This window comes from Gopherus evgoodei, chromosome 16 (genome assembly GCF_007399415.2).
Source record: "Gopherus evgoodei ecotype Sinaloan lineage chromosome 16, rGopEvg1_v1.p, whole genome shotgun sequence".
NCBI lineage: Eukaryota > Metazoa > Chordata > Testudines > Testudinidae > Gopherus > Gopherus evgoodei.
The window spans coordinates 4,466,803-4,487,270 of record NC_044337.1 but is presented as its reverse complement, the minus strand read 5'-3'; the positions used below and the strand labels follow the sequence as shown (position 1 = coordinate 4,487,270).

At 41.0% G+C, this 20,468-nt stretch overlaps 1 protein-coding gene across 13 annotated transcripts in view; it reads right to left on the bottom strand.

Moving 5' to 3' along the window:
* The window catches only part of ZNF618 (zinc finger protein 618), a 306,003-nt gene that overhangs the window by 108,430 nt on the left and 177,105 nt on the right, over positions 1-20,468 (bottom strand). For all 13 annotated transcript variants that reach the window (XM_030535126.1, XM_030535133.1, XM_030535131.1 and 10 more), the window contains one exon: positions 444-700. In XM_030535126.1, the coding sequence (XP_030390986.1) occupies positions 444-700 (257 nt within the window). The remainder of the gene's footprint in view (positions 1-443; positions 701-20,468) is intronic.

Below are 20,468 nucleotides of genomic sequence, written 5' to 3'. Positions count from 1 at the left end.
TGCCACCAGTGTCTTGTGTGCTGCTGCACAAGTCATTTAATCGCTCTGAACCTCAGGGCCCTATCTGTAAAGCGAGGATAATAATTCTTCCTTCCTTTCTCTTGTCTATTTAGATTGTAAATCCTTTAGGGCAGAGAGAGAGACAGAAAGAGAGAGAGTGTGTGGGTGTGTATATGGCACCTAACTCAGAGAGACCCTGATCTTGCTTGGGTCTTTAGGCATGACTGTAATACAAATAAACAATAATAATAAAGAGAGAGGGATTGAATAATCTTCTGCCTGGCTGTAGATTCAGCTTTAAAAGTTCAGCTTAGTGCTACCGGGTAGAACTGAGCATTTAGCAACCTCCTTTCCAGAAGTTCTCTGTTCTCCCCACACTTGATAAGACTCATACTGGGAAACCAGGAACCAATCACCAACAGACCGGTTAGCCAGTAGCTTACCAAGTGTCTGCTGGTTGCGGACCCCTCCAATCACCACACAGATTTCTGCTGGCACATCTCCTGGCCCATCCTTTATGTTTTTCTTGGAATCTTTGGTGTCATCCTGCCAGATCACCTCTTGAATATAGTCATCTGGTATCTCTGTTTTCACCTTCACCTCCGTCATTGTTCCGGGCTCTTCACTCGGTGAGGACTGAGATGTCACAGAATCAGAGCCCTCTACTTTCGGGCTCTTCGGACTCCTCTTCAAGTGCTCCCTGGGTGCGGGGAAGAGGAAAAAATAAGAATTCTTATTTTCTAGCTCAACTTTTAGTTACTGACACCAAAATAATGATACTTCTGTTTACTATGGTTTATTTAAGATTACTGTGTATGTTTGTATGTGTCTGTGATAAATGAGTGATAAAATGTTAAGTACTTACAAAAGTATTAAAACTATTTATTAGTAATGAAAACAACCTTAAATAGCATCAACAAACTGACTTATGAAAGAAAATGAGATTCCACTTTGGAAAAACAAAGCTAATACTATCTTGCAGGAAAACAGTCTTTTAAAAAGCACAGATACTTACCAGAAGGGAGAAACCTGGAAAACAAAAATCTGACCAAGATCTACAGCTGATAATGGGCAGCAAATTCATTCAACTCTGGTAATGTGATATGGCAGCAAAAGAAAATGAGCAGTTTGGGGTTTCACAGGCAGAGGAATCATCAAAATGCAATCCCTTTATTTGACTGTCCTGAATCCACTCATATGTCCAGTCTTGGGCACCTTGTCACCAACACGGGTTATAAACAAACTGGAGAAAATTCAAAGATGAACACATATAATGTGGAAGATTGCAGGATCAATGTATAAGGACAGACTAAAAGAGCTAAATATATATACAGTAACTTAGCTGACCAAAGGCTACAGAGTAGCAGACATGCTAAGAGATAATGGAAACACCAAGGAGACAGAAAAATTGCCAAACATAGTTTAACATGCTATTATAACTAGGAGTAATGGATGAAATTAAGTAACAGAAACCTCAGGATGAATATCAGGTTAAGATATGCTACTGCAGAGATCTATTAGACCATGGAATAGTGGAAGAGGAGGAAATCTGCTTGCTTTGGATACTAAAATGAAGATACCACCAAAGTACTAATAAATATACTGTAAAGCTAACCATATACTATTTTATAGTATCAGGAGAAAAGATAGTATGTGGTGCAACCCAAAGGAGGCAACTGATCAGGAAATCACTGCTATAATTGAAAGAAAAATTGCACAGGGGACAGTAGTGAAGGGATGAAAAGAAGAGGAGTAAATGAACAATGAGAACAATCTTCTGTAACAATTACTGCACATCCTCCTACACGGATATGGAGTTGCTCTTTCAAATGGGTCAGTCACAGCAGGGCTGCCAGATATCAGACATTCTCACCCCTTCAGTCTCATTAAAAAATTAACTGTATAATTAGTAGCCTCCAAACAGAAAGGAAAATTATTCCTGAGCCCCCCAATAGAGGCCCCCCAATCATTCAGAGCTTTTATAACTGATAAAAGATGAATTTACACAGAAAAATGTCAATGAAAATATAGAGTTCTTTAAGAAGAATTTATTAGACGTCCCAAAAGCCCTGATTTCACAATCAGGAAAGAGGACAACTTTGGCTAAAAGCCTATCCTGGTTCAGTGGCAAAGTGCAGGCAGCAATTAGAAATAAAAAAATAACATAACAACAAATGGGAAATGGGGGAAATAGGTAGCAATTAATCTAAATTAAAAGTTATAAAATATGGAAAATTGATAAGGGAAGCTAAGGACATTAGGGAAAATTCCATTGCTGGATGGGCTAAGGACAAAGTGAAGGAGTCTTTTTGATTTTTTGTTTGTCTGTTTTAACTATATTAAGAACAAATGAAATCCTAGCAATCGTATAGGTGCATTTCTAGATGGAGATGGGATACTGTTAACAATAATACAGAAAAAGCAGAAGTACTCAATAAATATTTCTGTTGTGTATTTGGGAAGAAGCAGGATGATGTACTTATGAGGATAATGAAGTATTTTCCAGTCCATTATTAACCACGGAGAATGTTAAACATCATTTACAAGGGATAATGTTTTAAAATCAGCAGATCTGGATAACAGGCACTCAGGAGTCTTAAAAGAATTGGTAAAAAGACCTCTGGCCCACTGATGCTCATTTTTAATAAATTTTATATTACCAAGGAAATTCCAGAAGACTGAAGAGTGCTAATGCTGTGCCAATGTTCAAAAAAGGAAAGCTGGATGACCTGGATAACTATAGGTTGGTTACCTGACGTCAATCTCAGGCAAAATAATGGAAAAGCCGATATGAGATTCAACTGATGAAAAATTAACAGATAGAAATATAATAAATACCAGTCAACATGGTTTTATGGAAAATAGATCTTGTCAAACAAAATTAACTTCATTCTTTGATGAGATTACAAGTCTGTTTGATAAAGGCAACTGTGCAGCTTGGACTTCTGTAAGACATGATCTAGTACCATACAACACTAAGATTAAAAAATTACACAGTATCAATAAAGCACATGTTAAATGGATTAAGACCTTGACTAACTCACAGATACCAAAAAGTAGATGCCAATGGGAATTATCATCGAGTGGGGATGTTTCTAGTGGGGCAGGGATTGATTCTCGGCCTGACGCTATTCAGCTTTTCATCATTGATCTTGAAGTAAACATAAAAGCACTGCTGATAAAGTTTGTGAATGACACAAAAATTACTGGAGTGCTAAGTCATATAGGTCAGTCTGGATCACTTGGTAAACTGAGTCCATTAAAAATGCATCTTAATACAGCCAAATGAAAAGTCAAACCTTCTAGGAACAAGGAATATATGCCATGCCTACTATGATGGGGTGTCCACCCCATACAAGGCCTGAAGGGGTTCAGGTGGCTAGCTGGGCGAATTGACTGCACAGGCTGCACTTGGAGAAGCCAGGGAGCAGGGATTGATTAAATGAGACTCAGATGGATGGGAACAGGAGGGACCCATATAAAGCCCAGGAGCTGAGAACATCTGGGGGCTGCAGGGAAGTAGGCTGCAGTCACTCCCTGGGAGACGGGAGGCATGTTGGAAGCAAGGAGCCTATAGTTACTCCCTGGGAAGAGGGAACTGGGAGCTGGCAAACCCAGAGAGGGCGAGAGACGGAAGTTGGAATAGAGGGCAGGAGTGGGTTCCCTTACCAGACATCGGGGAAGTGCCACAGACCATGCAGTGGAGAGTGGACTGCTTAGGACAGTAGGCACTGAAAGAATTTGATACCTCGGAGAGGGAGGACCATAGTCACCGGAGGACCAAGTCACGAAGTGGAAGCTGAAATTCCTGGAATGAGAGGGGCCCCAGGGTGAGAAAAGATAATGGGTGGAGAAACTACCAGAGGAGGGCACAGCACCTGGAAAGAGCTAATCCCCAGAGCTGCCAGGAGGAGGCGCCAGAGCAGTGAGTGATCCCTATGACACCTACAGAATGGGGGACTATCCTGGAGAACAGTAACTCCGAAAAGGATTTAGGGGTCATAGTGGACAACATCTGCTCCCAGTGCGATGCTGTGGCAAAAAGGGTTAATGCGATCCTTGGATGTATGAACAGGAGAGTAGTGAGGAAAATTAGGTAGGTGATTTTACCTCTGAATATGGCATCGGTGAGACTGACACTGGAATACTCTGTCCAGTTCTGCTGCCCACATTTTAAACTCGAGGGTGCAGAGAAGAGCCATACAAATGATTTGATGGCAGGAGAAAATGCCTTCCAGTGAGAGACTTAAGAGGAGCTCAATCCATTTAGTTTATCAAAACGAAGACTGAGAGGTTGTCATAAACAGATGTTAAGGGTTAATGTCTCCTTCACCTGTAAAGGGTTAACAAACAGTGAACCTGGAACACCTGACCAGAGGACCAATCGAGAGACAAGATACTTTCAAATCTCGGAGGAGGGAAGTCTTTGTTTGTGTGTTCTTTCTATGTCCGTGTTCTCTCTGGGTTCTGAGAGGAACCAGATATGTAAGCAGATTCCTCCAATCTTTCTGGAAAAAATCTCTTCTGTTCTAATCTCAGTAAGTATCAGGAAAAAGGTGAGTTTAGTCTTTTGATTGTTTTCTGTATTTGCAAATGTGTATTTTGCTGGAAGTATTTTAAATTGTATTTTTGCTGGGGGGAGGCTTCTCTCTAGTGTCTATGAGCTGAAAGACCCGTAATATACCATCTTGAATTTACAGAGATGATCTTTACTCTTTCTTTCTTTTATTAAAAGTTTTCTTTTTAATAGACCTGATTAATTTTTCCCCCTTGTTGAGGCTCAAGGGAATTGAGTCTGTACTCACCAGGGAATTGGTGGGAGACAGGGAGAGAGAAGGGAGGGGGGAAGGTGGAATCCCTTTGTTTTAGATTCACGGAGCTTGAATCTGTATTACCTCTTGAGGAGGGGGAAAGAGGAGGGGGCAAGGTGCACTCCTCTCTGTTTTTAGATTTAAGGAGTTTGAATCACAGTGATCTTCCAGGGTAACCCAGGGAGGGAAAGCCTGGGAAAGGCAACGGTGGGGGAAAGGGTTTACTTTCCTTGTGTAAGATCCAGGGGGTCTGGGTCTTGGGGTCCTCTAAGAAGGTTTTGGGGGGACCAGAGTATACCAGGCACTGCAAGTCCTGGTTGGTGGCAGCACTACAAGATCTAAGCTGGTAATTAAGCTTAGAGGAGTTCATGCTGGTACCCCATCTTTTGGACTCTTAAGGTTCAGATTGGGGATTTATACCATGACATGACAGAGGTGCCTTTATTACAAGTATGCGAGTGCCTCCATGGGGTCCAAAGGACTCTTTACAATACCAGAGAAAGGCAGCACAAGAATCTGTGTCTGGGAGTTGAAACCAGACACATTCAAATTAGACATAGTTTTAACAGTGAAGGGGATTTACCATTGGAACAAACTCCCAAGGGAAGAGGCAGATTTTCCATCTCTTGCTGCTTTTCTGGAAGATGCTTTAGTCTAATACAAGTTATTGGGCTCAATACACAGATAACTGGGTGAAATGTAATGGGCTGTGTGATACAGAAGGTAAGACCAAGATGATCTACTGGTCCCTCCCGGCCTTAAAGTCTCTTGATCGACGAATGCCTGAGTCAGAAAAACCTTTTCAGGCCCCCAGAACCTTCTCTCTTCATGCTCATTGCTATTTTTTATCTACCCACCACTAAGAGGATAATTTCCAGAGAACAGGCTGTCTGGCTCTTGCCTGACCTTACCTGAGAAAGACCAACCTACAAACATCAACATTATTCCACTACCACTGCCCCTAATCCCCAAAACACTAACACATACTTATTTAAAGCATCAGTTCTGTAACTACCAAGGAGCTCCAGCTTAACAGAAAGATCGGCCCCCGTAGATTTAATAAACAGCTAACCCACTTCCTATATATCTCTTGATGATCACACAAGAAATTATCCTGTATGGGCCTGCAAAACCTTATTTCAGATCCGCTTCAATCTCAGAATGATAGTCTGCTTACTGGCCACATGCCCCTATTTGATATTCAAGCCACACAACTCATTCCATTTCATCTCCTAGAAACTCTACAAATTCTTGCGAGTGAAAGGATGATGCTGCAGGTACAACACAGGTCACGGGATGTATCCCTCGGTATCTCAGATAGAAAAGAGGAGCAGGCCTTAGCATTTCTACTTTTATTGGATTTATTCTAGTATCTCAACAACTGGGCAAAAACCATGGGATGCATTTAGATGAAAAGAAAGCAATAGCAAATGAGTTCTCTTTTGGCCACAACCAATACACTGTTTTCCCTTTTTTTTTCTTCTTTTTTTTTAAGATCATCATGCATTACTCATTACATAAAACAACAACTACTTAATCTGTGGCAGCATCCTGGGGACTGACTAGTTAGATTTTTTTCTCCTGACCACTTCCTGCTTTTGCACTCTTGACTTTCACAGCTTTAAAAAGTTGACAATTCTCAATTCTGTACTGCACAGGTCAGAGTTTATTTTTGCAGTTAAAAAAGCCCATTCAACCAGACTACAGGACTCCTAAATGCAAGAAACAACACTCACTGATGCACAAACATTTTAAGTTGGAGAAACAGTGTGTTTTGTTTCCATTCCATTGTGAATCTACAGCAGTCAGGTATTATTGGCACATACGATTTCATATAGACAGAGAATTCAGTCAAGAAGTTTTACATTAACTACTTTTTCATAACTGCTTTTTGAGTTCTTTTAAAAATCCACTTCCTACAATATTCCTATAATTTAATATTTCACTTCAAGTGACTTTCCAGCCATCAGTCAGTTTCACACAGTAGGCCTTGTCCACACTTGCAGTCTAGGGAACGTATAGACACATACCACAGCAAAAAGCAGGCTATGTCCACATGGCAGTGAAAGACTCTGGCAAGGGGGAGGCAGTGGAGAAAGGCTCCAGCAGCAGGGAGCTGCCAGAATCTTTTTCCACTGCCAGAACCTTTCCCCACCGCCAGAGCCTTTCACAGTAGCTCTTCACAACATTGCAGTGCTAAAAACAACAGCGCAGATGTGGGAGGTTCTGGCGTGTCTTTACTTTACTCATCTAAGCAGTGCCGCACAGCCTGCACTGCTATTTATACACGGGGCAGGGCAGTGTGCTGTGTTTGCACTCTACACAGGGCCATAAATGTAGAGGAGCCTGAGGCAAGCTGCCCTTGTATGTTACTCTGGCTGAATCCACACCTCGCTAATCTAGTTACACATATCTATTTCAGTTCAACACACACACACACACACACACACACACACACACACACACACACACACACACACACACACACACACACACACACACACACACACACACACACAGTGTAACCATCTTAATTTCCAATCAATACACGTTTAGAAAGAAAGCCTTCCATGTCTACATGACACATTTATGTTAAGAATATAATACACAGATACTGGATGATTTGGGAAATGTGAGACATGGACTTTCCTTGAAGATCTCCAGTTCAACTCTGCCTTCTTTGTAGAGATAAAGTAATTACTATCTGATGGTAATATGTTTGCCTCAACTACTATTGTCTATTATGATACCACCTATTAAATGAGTTGACAGACTCAGTCCAATTTCTAATAATATTTGGCACTCTTGATGTGAACTACATCTGAGAGACTGGTTGACCATGACAAACAAATTACCCTCACGTTCTCTGGGGTGGCTCCCATCAGGGCAGGAAACTCTAGGCCGAGGTGTGGTTGGTGCTTACACTGTTAAGCATTAAAGACCAACAAATATGTGGCTGCATTTCCATGGTGAAAGTAGTACATATTTTTTTTCTCTCTCTCTCTCTCTCTCTCTCTCTCTCACACACACACACACACACACACACAGTGAGTCAAAAATGCCTATGTGATTTAAAAATCACTTTAGACTGGAATTTGAGGATGAATGCAAGGAACTCTGTGCATAGATTCCAAGGCCAGAAAGGATCTTGTGATCATCTAGCCTGATCTCCTGTATCACACAAGACAGAGATCTACCCCACAGTCATCCCTAGAGCAGATCTGTTAGAAAAACATCAAGCCTTGATTTAAAAATTGTCAGTGATGGAGAATCCACCACAATCCTTGATAAAGTGTTTCTGGGGTTAATTACTCTCACTGTTAAAAATTTACACTTTATTTCCAGTCTGAATTTGTCTAGTTTCAACTTCCAGTCACTGGCTTATGTTAGACCTTTCTCTGCTAGAAAGCTCATTATTAAATATATGTTCCCCATGCAGGTACTTACAGACTGTAATCAAGTCACCCCTTAACCTTCACTTTCCCCTCTGTTTTCAGTAATTCCTCAGGTCTCTCCTCTAGTGACCCTGCAGTAGTTAACGCTGTGAAGTATCAAGGGTTACAGCTTGTGTAAAAATAAAATGTAAACTGTTACAAAAACAGAAACAGTAATTCTTTAGGGCTCCCTGAATGAGATGACAAATAAAACCAAAACATTTAATTGTTGCTTTGCAGGTGCTGCTACAATATATTGCCAAGTATATAATCCACATTTTGTTAATGTTATTTATTTACTTTTTCTGATAGTCCATTGTAAAAGCAATTAGGAAGACTGGCAAAACAGTGGGTAAATAATGCCTCATGAAGTCGGCGAGAGTTTCTGTATGACAAACGCTTGCCCATGCTAAAGCATGACACCTAACCAAGAACTGACACAAAACCGTTTAACTAAATAAAGATTTCAGGCAGTTATCAATGCTCCCCTAAAATCCAGCCCAGCTCTCTTATCCCCAGACCCCGGGATTCATATTAAACTTTTCAAAGTTTTGGATAGTTTCTTTTTTAAAACTTCATTGGACGTGATTAAAAGCAGAATGTTTAGGAGAAGAATATGGAGAAGGTGTCAGCTTTAGATTAAAAATAATGTCAGGAAAGAAAGAGGACAGTGTTTGAGCTGGGGGCTGTTTCTTCAGATAACAGTGTCAGAGGCTACCTTGTTGTCTCTGACCTTCATGCCTTTTAAAATTGTATTTGTATTGTAAAAAACCTCAACTTGTATTGCAGCCTGAAATCTAACACTTTCTTTGCAATTTACAAGTGATAAGCCTATTATGGGCCTATGTTCCATCTCTATACACTGTCTTTAGAAAAGTTGTTGTTTGGTTGGATTTTTTGGTATAACTGGACAATTCATTTAGGCAAAACGTGAAACACAAGCTAACATTAGTAGTTAAAGGTTGGGATCAAATATATTTTAAACACTGTAATGTAATTTTTATTTCATTAGACCTCTTCCTCTTTAGCTATGACAAAACCAAAATGTTAAGAGAGGTGGGGCCAGGACAGAGGATTGTGCTAGAGGTTACTGTTTTAAAGGCACTACACAATATATAGTTATAAAGAAGTGCAGGAAAATTAATTCTTTGGGGTTGTGTCAATGTGATAGTAAATTACATGCAAAAAAAGTAACTGTTCTGCAGACGACTCCGTATCGTGTGGCTAAATGTAAAGATGTTGACACATTTTGATTATATTACACGGCTTTTTTATCAGTCAAAAAGAAAAGGAATTTGGGATTGAAGATTTTTACTGGTGTATCAGCACAGAGTAGTCAATGGCTTTGCCACGCCCCGCCCCCCCCCATCTTTACATAGGAACATTCATAAGAACAGCCATAATGGGTCAGACCAACGGTCCAGCTAGATCAGGATCCTGTCTTCCAACAGTTACCACTGCCAGGTGCTTCAGGGGGAAATCAACCAGCCAGGTAATCATTGAGTGATCCATTCCCAGTCAACCACTCCCAGTTTATGGCAGTTAGAGGTTAGGGGACACCAAGAGCATGGAGTTGCATTCGTGACCATTTTGCCTAATTGCCATTGAGGGAGGGGCCTATTATCCATGAATCTATCTAATTCTATTTTGAAACCCATTATAATTTTGGCCTTCACAACATCCCCTGGCAATGAGCTCCATTGGTTGATGGTGCATTATGCAAAGAAGTACTTCGTTTTGGTTCTTTTAAGTCTGCTGCCTATTAATTTTATTATGTGACCCCTAGTTCTTGTGTTATGCAAAGGGATAAATAATACTTCCTCCTTCACTTTCTTTGCACCATTGATGATTTTATAGACTTGTATCATATCCATCCCTTAGCTGTCTCTTCTCCAACCTGAAAAGTCCCTGTCTTATTACTCTCTCCTCATACAGAAGCTATTCCACACCTTTAATCATTTTTGTGGCTCTCCTCTGTACCTTTTTTAATTCTAATACATCTTTTTTGAGATGGGCAACCAGAACTGCATGCAGTATTCAAGATGTGGGTATACCATGGATTTACACAGTGGCATTATGATATTTACTGTCTTATTATTTATCCCTTTCCTAATGGTTACTAAGGTTCTGTTAGCTTTGCTGACTGACACTGCACATTCAGAGTATTTTTTCAGAGAACTATCCATGAAGATGCCAAGATATCTTTCTTGAGTAGTAACAGCTAATTTAGATCCCATCATTTCGTATGTATAGTTGGGATCACGTTTTCCACTATGCATTATTTTGCACTTACCAGCATTGCATTTCATCTGCCCTTTTCTTGCCCAGTCACCCAGTTTTGTGAGATCCCCTTGCAACTCTTTGCAGTCTGCTTGGACTCAACTATTTTGAATAATTGTGTATCATCTGCAAACTTTGCCACCTTACTGTTCCCCCTTTTTCCAGATCATTTATGAATACGTTGAAGAGCACTGGTCCCATTACAGATCCCAGGGGACACCACTATATATCTCTCTCCATTCTGAAAATGAACCATTTACTCCTACCCTTTGTTTCCTGTCTTTTAAGAAGTTACTGATCCAGGAGAGGACCTTCTCTCTTATTCCATGACTGCTTACTTTGGTTAGGAGCCTTTGATGAGGGACCTTGTCAAAGGCTTTCAGAAAGTCCAAGCACACTGTGTTCACTGGATCACTCTTGCCCACATGCTTGTTGACTCCTTCCAAGAACTCTAATAGATTGGTGAGGCATGATTTCCATTGACAAAAACCACGTTGACTCTTCCCCAACAAATTGTGTTCATCTATGTATCTGATAATTCTCTTCTTTGCTGAAGTTTGAAACAATTTGACTAGTACTGAAGTTAGCCTTCATCATCATCATCCTCATGTTCCTATTACGCCTCTGGCATCTAAGGCAGTGACGAAGCTCCTCCACTCTTGTCTGTTTCTGGCAAGTCTTTCAATGGTTCCCCAGCTGTGCCCCAGGTTTTTCAGCTCAGCTTCCACAGCTCTTTGCCATGTTGTTTTCCGGTGGCCTTGTTTTTGCTTGCCTTCAGGTGTCCATCTTATTGCTACTCTGGTGATCGAATCAGTTTCCATCCGAAGCACATGACTGATCCAACGCCTCCTGGCAATGATGGTGCTCAGATCCTCTTGGCTGCACGGTGTCAAACGATCTTGGTCTGAGATTGTTCTGGGCCAAAATATACGAAGGATTTCTCTGAGGCAGGTTTTATGGAATGACGACAGTTTGGTCATGTCAGACTCTCATTCCCCAGCATTCTGCACTATAAAGTAGTGTTTGAAAGTATGCAGCTCTGATAAATCTTGAGTTTGGTTTTGATGTTGTATGTTGATGATTTCTAGACTGTATTTAAGCTCCTCAAGGTGCTCCTGGCTTTACCGATTTTCTTCCAGATGTCCTGGCTTGTTCCACCGTTCTCACTGATGGTGCTGCCCAAGTATGAGAATGTTTCTACACTGGTGAGAACATGATCTTCTATCGATACTGGTGATGGTGAGGCAATATTAAAGGTTATGATATCTGTCTTATTGCAGTTGATTTTCAGTCCAATTTGCTGGCTGAATGCGTTGAGTCAAGTTGTTTTTTCTTGTATATGGTGCTGGGTATGTGATAAGAGAGCGAGATCATCTGTGAAATCCGGGTCTTGAAGGGATGAGAAGAGTATTCATTTAATGCATCTTGGCATGTCTTCTTTGTATGCTGCATTACCCTTACTGGGCTGTAATTGCCAGAATCGCTCCTGGAGCCTTTTTTAAAAATTGGCATCACAATAGCTATAATCTAGTCATCTGTACAGAGGCTGATTTAAGTAATACCTTACATACCATAGTTCTGCAATTCCATATCTGAGTTCCTTCAGAACTCTTGGATGAATACCTTTGGGTCCTGGTAATGTATTACTGTTTATCAATTTGTTCCAAAACATCCTCTATTGATACCTCAATCTGGGACAGCTCCTCAGATTTCTCACCTAAAAAGAATAGCTCAGATGTGGGAATCTCAGTGAACAGTCATACAAAGAATTCATTTATCTTCTCCATAATGGTCTTGGTTTTTTTGAGTGCTCCTGTAGCACTTTGATTGTCCAGTGGCTCCGCTCTAAAGGCTCCCTCCTTCTAATGTACTTTTAAAAAATTCTGTTGGTTTTTGAGTCTTTTGCCAGTTGCTCTTCAAATTTGGGGGGTGGGGGAGGGCTGCCTGATTATACTTTTACACTTGACTTGCCAGAGTTTATGCTCCTTTTAACTTTCCTCAGTAGGAATTGACTTCTAATTTTTAAAGGTTGCTTTTTTGTTTCTAACTACCTCTTCTACTCTGTTTTTTGGCCATGACGGCATTTTTTGGATCATCTTACTATTCCACTTGAGCTTCTATTATCATGTTTTAAAACCTTTCCATCCTTTTAATTTTCATTTAACTAGCTTTCTCATTTTTGTGTAGTTCCCTTTTCTGCAGTTAAATGCTACTGTGGTGGCCTTCATTGGTATTTCACCAGCCACAAAGATATTACATTTAATTATATTATGGTTGCTATTAGCATGCGGTTCAGCTATACCATCTCTTTGACTAGATTCTGTACTCCACTTAGGACTAAATCAAGAATTCTCTCTCCTCTTGGGGGATTCCAGGACTAGCTGCTCCAAAAAGTAGTCTTAATAGCATCTACAATCTTTATCTTTGTATCCCATCCTGAGGTGACATGTCCTCAGTCAATATGGGAATAGCTGAAATCCCCCATTATTACTATTTTCTATTTTTATAGCCTCTCTAATCTCCCTGAATATTTCACAGTCACTATCACCATCCTGGTCAGGTGGTCAGTAAAATATTCCTACTCCTATATTCTTATTATTCAAGCAAGGAATTTCTATCCCTAGAGATTCTATGGTACAGGTTGATTCATTTAAGATTTTTAATATATGTGACTATATGCTTTTTTCACATATAATGCCACTCCCCCATCAGCACGACCTTCTCTGTCACTCCTGTATATTTTGTACCCAGGTAATACCCGGTCCCACTGATTGTCATTGTTCCACCGAGTTTCTGTGATGTCTATATATCAATATACTCCTTTAATAACAGGCACTGCTGTTCATCTATCTTAGTATTTAGACTTCTAGCATTTGTATACAAGCACTTATAAAATTTGTCAATATTTTGTCGACTGCCTTATGTGATGTCATTGAATGGGACTCTTATTCATTTAACTGTTTCTCTTCAATTCCTACCTGAATTTTATCAAGTTCTAGTCTTACCTCTTTACTAGGATACAGAGAATTCCCATTAATAAATCCTCCCCTAAGGGATGTGTCTGTCCAAATTGTGTGCTCCTCCACACCTGTCAGCTTTCCCCCAGCCCTTAGTTTAAAAACTCCTCTACAACCTTTTTAATTTTACATGCCATCAATCTGGTCCTGTTTTGGTTTAGGGTCCTCCTTTTCTAAAAGGCACCGCAGTTTGCATTAAACCTAAAGCCCTCCTCCCTACACCATCATCTTATCCACACATTGAGACCCTGCAGTTCTGCTTGTCTAACTGGCCCTATGTCTGGAACTGGAAGTATTTCAGAGAATGCTACCATGGAGGTCCTGGACTTACTTAGAAGCCTAAATTTGGCCTCTAGGACCTCTCTCCTACTTTTCCCTATGTCATTGGTACCTCCCCAACACTACACGAGTCTCTCTAGATGTCTTGATAGATCCACAGCCTTCACATCCAACAGGCAATTCACCATGCGTTTCTCTTGCTCATCACAAGCCCAGCTATCTATATTTCTAATGATTGAATCCCCCACTACTGTTACCTGTCTCTTCCCAAGAACTGGGGTCCCCTTCCCTGAGGGGTATCCTCAGTGCGAGGATACCATGACATCATCAGGAAGGAGGGTCTTCTTCTCTAGGATTTTCATCCTCCTCAACAGCACAGAAGCTGTCAGGCTTGGGAGGAGGGCGCTCTTCTGTGCCCCAGAAAGTCTCATCTGTGTACCCATCTCCCTTAGCTTCTCCAGTTCAGCCACTCTGGTCTCCAGAGCCCCTGCTCGCTTTCTGAGGGCTATGGGCTCCTTGCACCAGATGCACACATACGCTTCCTGCATTCAGTGCCATAAAGCAGCTGGTCCCCACTCTACTGCTGGACTTCTGCCTGTATTCTCTTTACTCCTGCAGCTTTTTTGTTCTGTTTATGTTTTTATTTGGGAGGTGGGTGGGTGGTTGTTTATTGGCCTAAGTTTAGAGAATGTCAGGTGTATCTTGCTCTCATAATCCTTCTCTGAAATCCCTCACAAAACTACCATTAGCTGCTCCTGTTCACTAGCTCCTCTGCTCACTTAAGGGTATGGCTACACTTGAAACTTCAAAGTGCTGCCGCGGCAGCGCGCTGAAGTGCGAGTGTGGTCGCAGCGCCAGCGCTGGGAGAGAGCTCTCCCAGCGCTGCACGTACTCCACATCCTGATGGGGTTTAGCTTGCAGCGCTGGGAGCCGCACTGTTTACACTGGCGCTTTACAGCGCTGTATCTTGCAGCGCTCAGGGAGGTGTTTTTTTCACATCCCTGAGCGAGAAAGTTGCAGTGCTGTAAAGCGCCTGTGTAGTCAAGGCCTTAGGAGCTGGCTTTTTAAACCCCTGTTCTCCCTGGGTAGCCCTGCCCCCCGGATCCTAAAGGGATCAGGGATTAAAGCCTTGTTTAAAAGCTCTCAGCCTTGCCCAGCAGGCTGCTAGGCTCAGCATATGGCCCCCCAAACAGACCACAGTAAATACCACAGTCAGGCAGCCAGCACACAGCAAACTAACCGACAGACTCACTCTCCAAGGGTCATGAAGTAGCTTGTCCTTCAACCGGACAACTCCTTTGCAAAACTGTTTGCTAGCAAACAAGGGAGTTCTTTTTAGTTTTCACCTTTAGCCACTGCTATTCTTTTAGGGCCCAATGTATGTCTTGGAGTACTAACAAACATTTCTTGTTGCTTTTGAGGTAATTCTATAAAATATCACAAATGCTATAAAGACAAGTTTTTTGGTTATGTTACAGTATTTTTCATTGCACTTAGAAATGGCCGGTCTTGTGTTTTTGCCACAGTATGTATACTCATTCCTTCTGATGCCATTGTGTTATTTACTCACTGTTCCTGACCCCTTGTGAAAAATGATTTCTAGAAAACTTGAAAAAAGGACTAACAGAATGCCTCATGAGGTTGGAGAGAGGTTTTTTATGACACAAGTTTAACCATGCTAAAGCATGACAACTAAGAGAGAACATATACAAAATTGATTAACTAAAGATTTCAAACATTCTGTTAAAATGTCCCTTAAAATCGAGACCAACCCTCTTATCCTCATGCTGTTTTTTCAAGTTATCTTTAAAAGTTTGTGTTGCTCTGTTTCATGATTTTAAAATTTTTTTTAAAATTTATTTAGTTAAATGTGCCAAATAAGTTAATAATGAAAGATATTTACTGATAAAATATTTAAGATAAAATGTTCTTAGTTACAATGTGTCTGTATCTACTGCCTCTCAAATACTAAAATATAGTTTTCCCTAATATCTCATGCCTGCTTTTTATTTATTTATTAATTCCAAGTTTAATCAAATTAATCCCCCTTCCACACTTTACATTCTACAAGAGTTACAAGTCTACCTTAACAAAAAGGGCACAGTGTGTGGGAAAAGTAGTAAAAAGACATATCAACTTGTTTTACATAAAAAAGTTTAAACTAGGCCTGCATTTTGTCTCATACATGTATATTAACCAATTTCACACCATTAGATTTCCTTTAAATTATGCCGTGCGTATGCATGCGTGTGTGTTGTGAAAAATAATGCTGAAAAACAAATATGGATGTGTATGAGTGACTAATCTGAATGTATGCTTACAGTGGTTTATCTATAAAATAGTACACAAGTTGGCTTCAATGTAAGCTTAATTGTTTTGGGAAGCAGGGCAAGGGATGGAAGAGTAAATGGGGCTGTGTTTGTGTGTTCTATGTTTTGCTACTTTATTATTAATTATCATCATGTGTCTTTCAAAACCATTAGAAACTTTAAGAGGCTTCTAATACAACTTAAGCCAATAGCAATAGTTTCCAATAACAGTCTATGAAGAAACACAGTTTGTATAAATCGAATAAAGGAAATGGGCATAAAGGTTAGATAAATTTTTCATTAGGGTCTCTCTACCATTTTTTAAAGACAAATGGTAAAGGAATTATATAGAAAGAGGGGATTTTATTCCTGGTTCAAAATTCAACAGATATAAGCCTAGCTGCTAAATTTACATAGGTTTTGTAAAACGTCTGATAAGGAAATCTGCATCCATGTTCTGTTGAAGGGTGGGTCATGCTACTATGCATAAAAGCGAAAATACAAAAAAAAGTGTGTATGTGGGGGGATGAGAGGGTGGCATATGCCAGCAGGCTTATCTCTGTGCTTTCAAAAATGATAAAGCCTTGGCTTCTCTTTTAAAATGTAGGTTTTTATTGTAAAGCCTCCTGGAAATGACAGGGGATTATATACTGTCCCATGGAATTGAAAACTTGCTTTAGACTTTACAAACGGTACATACATATAAACTATCTTAACAGGTGTTGTTTGGCTGGGCTATTCACTTAGATAAAGCTTTACTAAGATTAAGAGGCCTCCTTACAGCTAATGCCAATAGGTGCTAATTTCCAAGTAAGGCTGATTGCTGTATTTACACAGGTTTTGTAAAATGTTTAATAAAAATATTCACATGCATGCCCCTTTTGACTGGTATTTTAGCTCTAATTTATATTTTAATATGATACAGTGAATGATTCTATACAAAGCCCTGGGCTTAGAAAAACCTTCAAAGTGACTCAGGAAAATGTGATGCAATTTAATATTCTATGACATGTGATTCTGCAAAAGTTACCATTGTTAAAGAGTTCCTTCTGACTGACTCAGCCAATGAGGTGTGATTTGTGGCAAGCTCCTAGACAGGGGTTTCTGCATTTAGCAAGTAACAGTCTGTGGCGTGAGATGCTTTTCTCCTCTCTGCCTTTTTTCCTTTCTTGCTTTATTAAAACTTTCTTGAGTCATTTTGAAAAGTAGTTGTAGAATAACTGTACCCTGCACAATATAACTAATTCTATGGTACTATTCTCTGTCTCTATCACTAATATTATATGACCTTTGTGCATTTGTTTAATCAACTTTATTTAGAATTGCACCAATTGCATAAAATTATTTTTTATAAGAATGAATGATTACATATGTCTTAATACCTCTCCTTTATTCCTCTGTAATTAATACTATGTACCATTATTTAATTACTTTATTTAGAAATCCATTAACTACATAAAAAACAACGGCATATATAATATATTTTTTCTCTAAAAATGCATGTTAATATTACTTTACTCATAAGAACATAAGAACGGCCATACTAGGTCAGATCAATGGTCCATCTAGCCCCAGTATCCTGTCTCTGACAGTTGCTAGTGCCAGATTCTTCAGAGAACAGAATAGGGCAATTTCAAGTAATCCGTCCCCCGTCATCCAGTCCCAGTTTTTGGAGGATTAGGGACATCTGGAGTATGGGATTCTGTCCCGACCATCCTGGCTAATAGCCATTGATGGACCTATCCTTCAGGAATTTATCTAGTTCTCTTTTTAACTGTTAGACTTTTGGCCTTCATATCATCCCATGGCAACTAATTTCACAGCCTGACTGTGCGCTATGTGAAGAAATACTTTCTTTTCTTTGTTTTAAATCTGCTGCCCATTAATTTCACTGGGTGACCCCTAATTGTTGTGTTATGCAAGGGGATAAATAACACTTCTCAATTCATTTTCTACACACCATTCATGATTTTATAGCCCTCTATCATATTCCCCCTTAGTTGTCTCTTTTCTAAGATGAACAGTCCCAGTCGTTTTAATCTCTCCTTCTATGGAAGCTGTTTTACACTCTTAATCATTTTCATTGCCCTTCTCTGTAGACCAGGCTCTGGCTGTAGTCCCCTGTGATCAACCCCGGCAGGGCTGCCTTACGTCCAACCCCGGCAGGGCTACTGCCTGCAGGAGCAGCAACAGCGGTACCCAGTGACCAGGAGTCGAACCATCTTCCACATGGGGACCCTGCGGGTCTGACTTCCTACAGAGTACTGCTCAGAGACTCTCCGGGTTAGCTCCCATGGCAGCCCCAGGCCACTGACACCTCCCTCCTCAGAACACTTTTAACTACTTAGTGATCTTCAGGCTCCCAGCCTGGCCTGCATCGTCTCTGGAACAGGATCTAGGATCCTCAAAGATAAATCCTCCCCCTTTGTCTTTCAAGTGTGTGCCTGGCTGTTATCTATGGAGCTACCGTGTTGCCTTCCTGCACAAGCACCATTGTAGTCAAGCTGTGCAGATGTATAATAAACACTCCACTACCCCCAATGTAAGTTTTATCATCTCTCTCAGTAATTACGTTACATATCTGCATTCTTGGTTGATTACATAGCAGCTCCACGACTGTCACAAATCCTTTCTATTGAAAGTGGGCCACCTCAAGGAGTCAGCATTATACAGGATACCTGTCTCCAGACTATTCCAGAAATGGAGGGCCTGTCACCTCTTCCTGCTCCTACACTACTTCCTAGATAATAACCCATGTGCCACAAATCCTGTGGAAAGATCTGGAGGGAGCGGGAACTAGCTAATTTCCTAGTCAAGAGGCACTAGATAAAGACCATGGGTCCAATTCTTGGCCCATTCTGGCCCGGTGTGCTCTGCCTGGGTTGCAAAAATGGAGTAGAAACATCCTTCGACTCCCCTGCTGGAGATATGCCCTCTGTGGGGGAGCCCATAGCAGGCATAGAGGTGGCAGAGGTCCCTGATGCAAGGGATGCGTTGAGGCTGTTAGGGTGGAGTGGTTTAAGCACAATACATTCTTGCTGGTAGATGATCCCTAGAGCTCCCCCAAGCGACTCTGTGCCTGGTGCCAGACTGGGGAGAGAATCTGTGAACCATACAAATTGGACACAGCAGAGAACCTGGCCCACAGAATATTTAAGGAAATAAATTTAGTTTGCAAATGCTGCATAAACTGGGAATCACCACACAGCCAATGCAGACCAGCCCCAGCAGCGCAAGGGGTTCCTTCAGACTGGAGGACAGTCAGGAAGTGGCTGACCATTGGCCTCACAACAGGGCACAGACTCCACTGCAAAGCTTACACCCCTGATGAAGCTAATGGCTCATTCCCCACCTGGTCTCAAACAAGGGGCACAGACCCAAGCATGGCCCACTCTACAGCAGACTGCATCTTTGGAGAGCAATCCTTCTGGCTGTGACAAATGAAACCAGCAATGACTTAAAGCAAATAAGATACATCAGCTGCTGCAGCCAGAAGAAACTAGCATTTCCAGTTTGCTTTTTCTGATCTGGAGCATCATGCTCATAAATAATGAAAGTAACTAAAAGCTACTTGAAAATACACACACTCCTCCCTTATGAAAGAATGAGAAAATACCCCAATTATAAAAGGACATTTCTTCCAGCTAGGAATAATTTGTCATGTAATTCTCTGAAGACAGCAACAGCAGCATATGTGCACTACGCTCCCTTCTGAGTGATTTGTGATTGCATATGTATTCACAGGTCTCTAATGAGGGATTTTTACAGCACACATCCTGCTGAGCATCTCAGGGGGTAGAGAGAGAGAGATCAGCTGAGACCCAGCCTTCAACTGTCAGTTCCTCTCCCCTTCTTCTCAAGAGGAGCTGGGAAGACAATGAGTGTGGGTGTGAAGAGGGGGCACGACCCTTAACTGACTACTGATATTTCAGCTTTTCACTGACACTGGATGTGGAACATTCTGGATTCTTTCCTTGAAATGACCGATGGTGGTGAGGGTACCAAAGTATACATAACTAACACCCATGTGAGGCCTTTTAATCTTCAATGCAGGAACAGACATACCACCAAGTCCTCCATGGCAGAGCATGTGCTCTGCCCAAACACCAAATGGCAGAAAACCATTGCAAGGGCACTGCAGTCAGAAAGGCAAGCCTGATCCTGCATGGGCAGAGTGTTTTGCTGGGCTAAAGGGCTGCAAGGTCAATGCCCAGCTCAAACAAGGTCACTCATGAGGTAGAGGTTTGTAGAACACAAAGATAGTAGCTTCTTCTATATGATAACGGAACACAAGATCCGAGCAGCAGGTGGAATGGAGGCCACAACAGGCACACATGG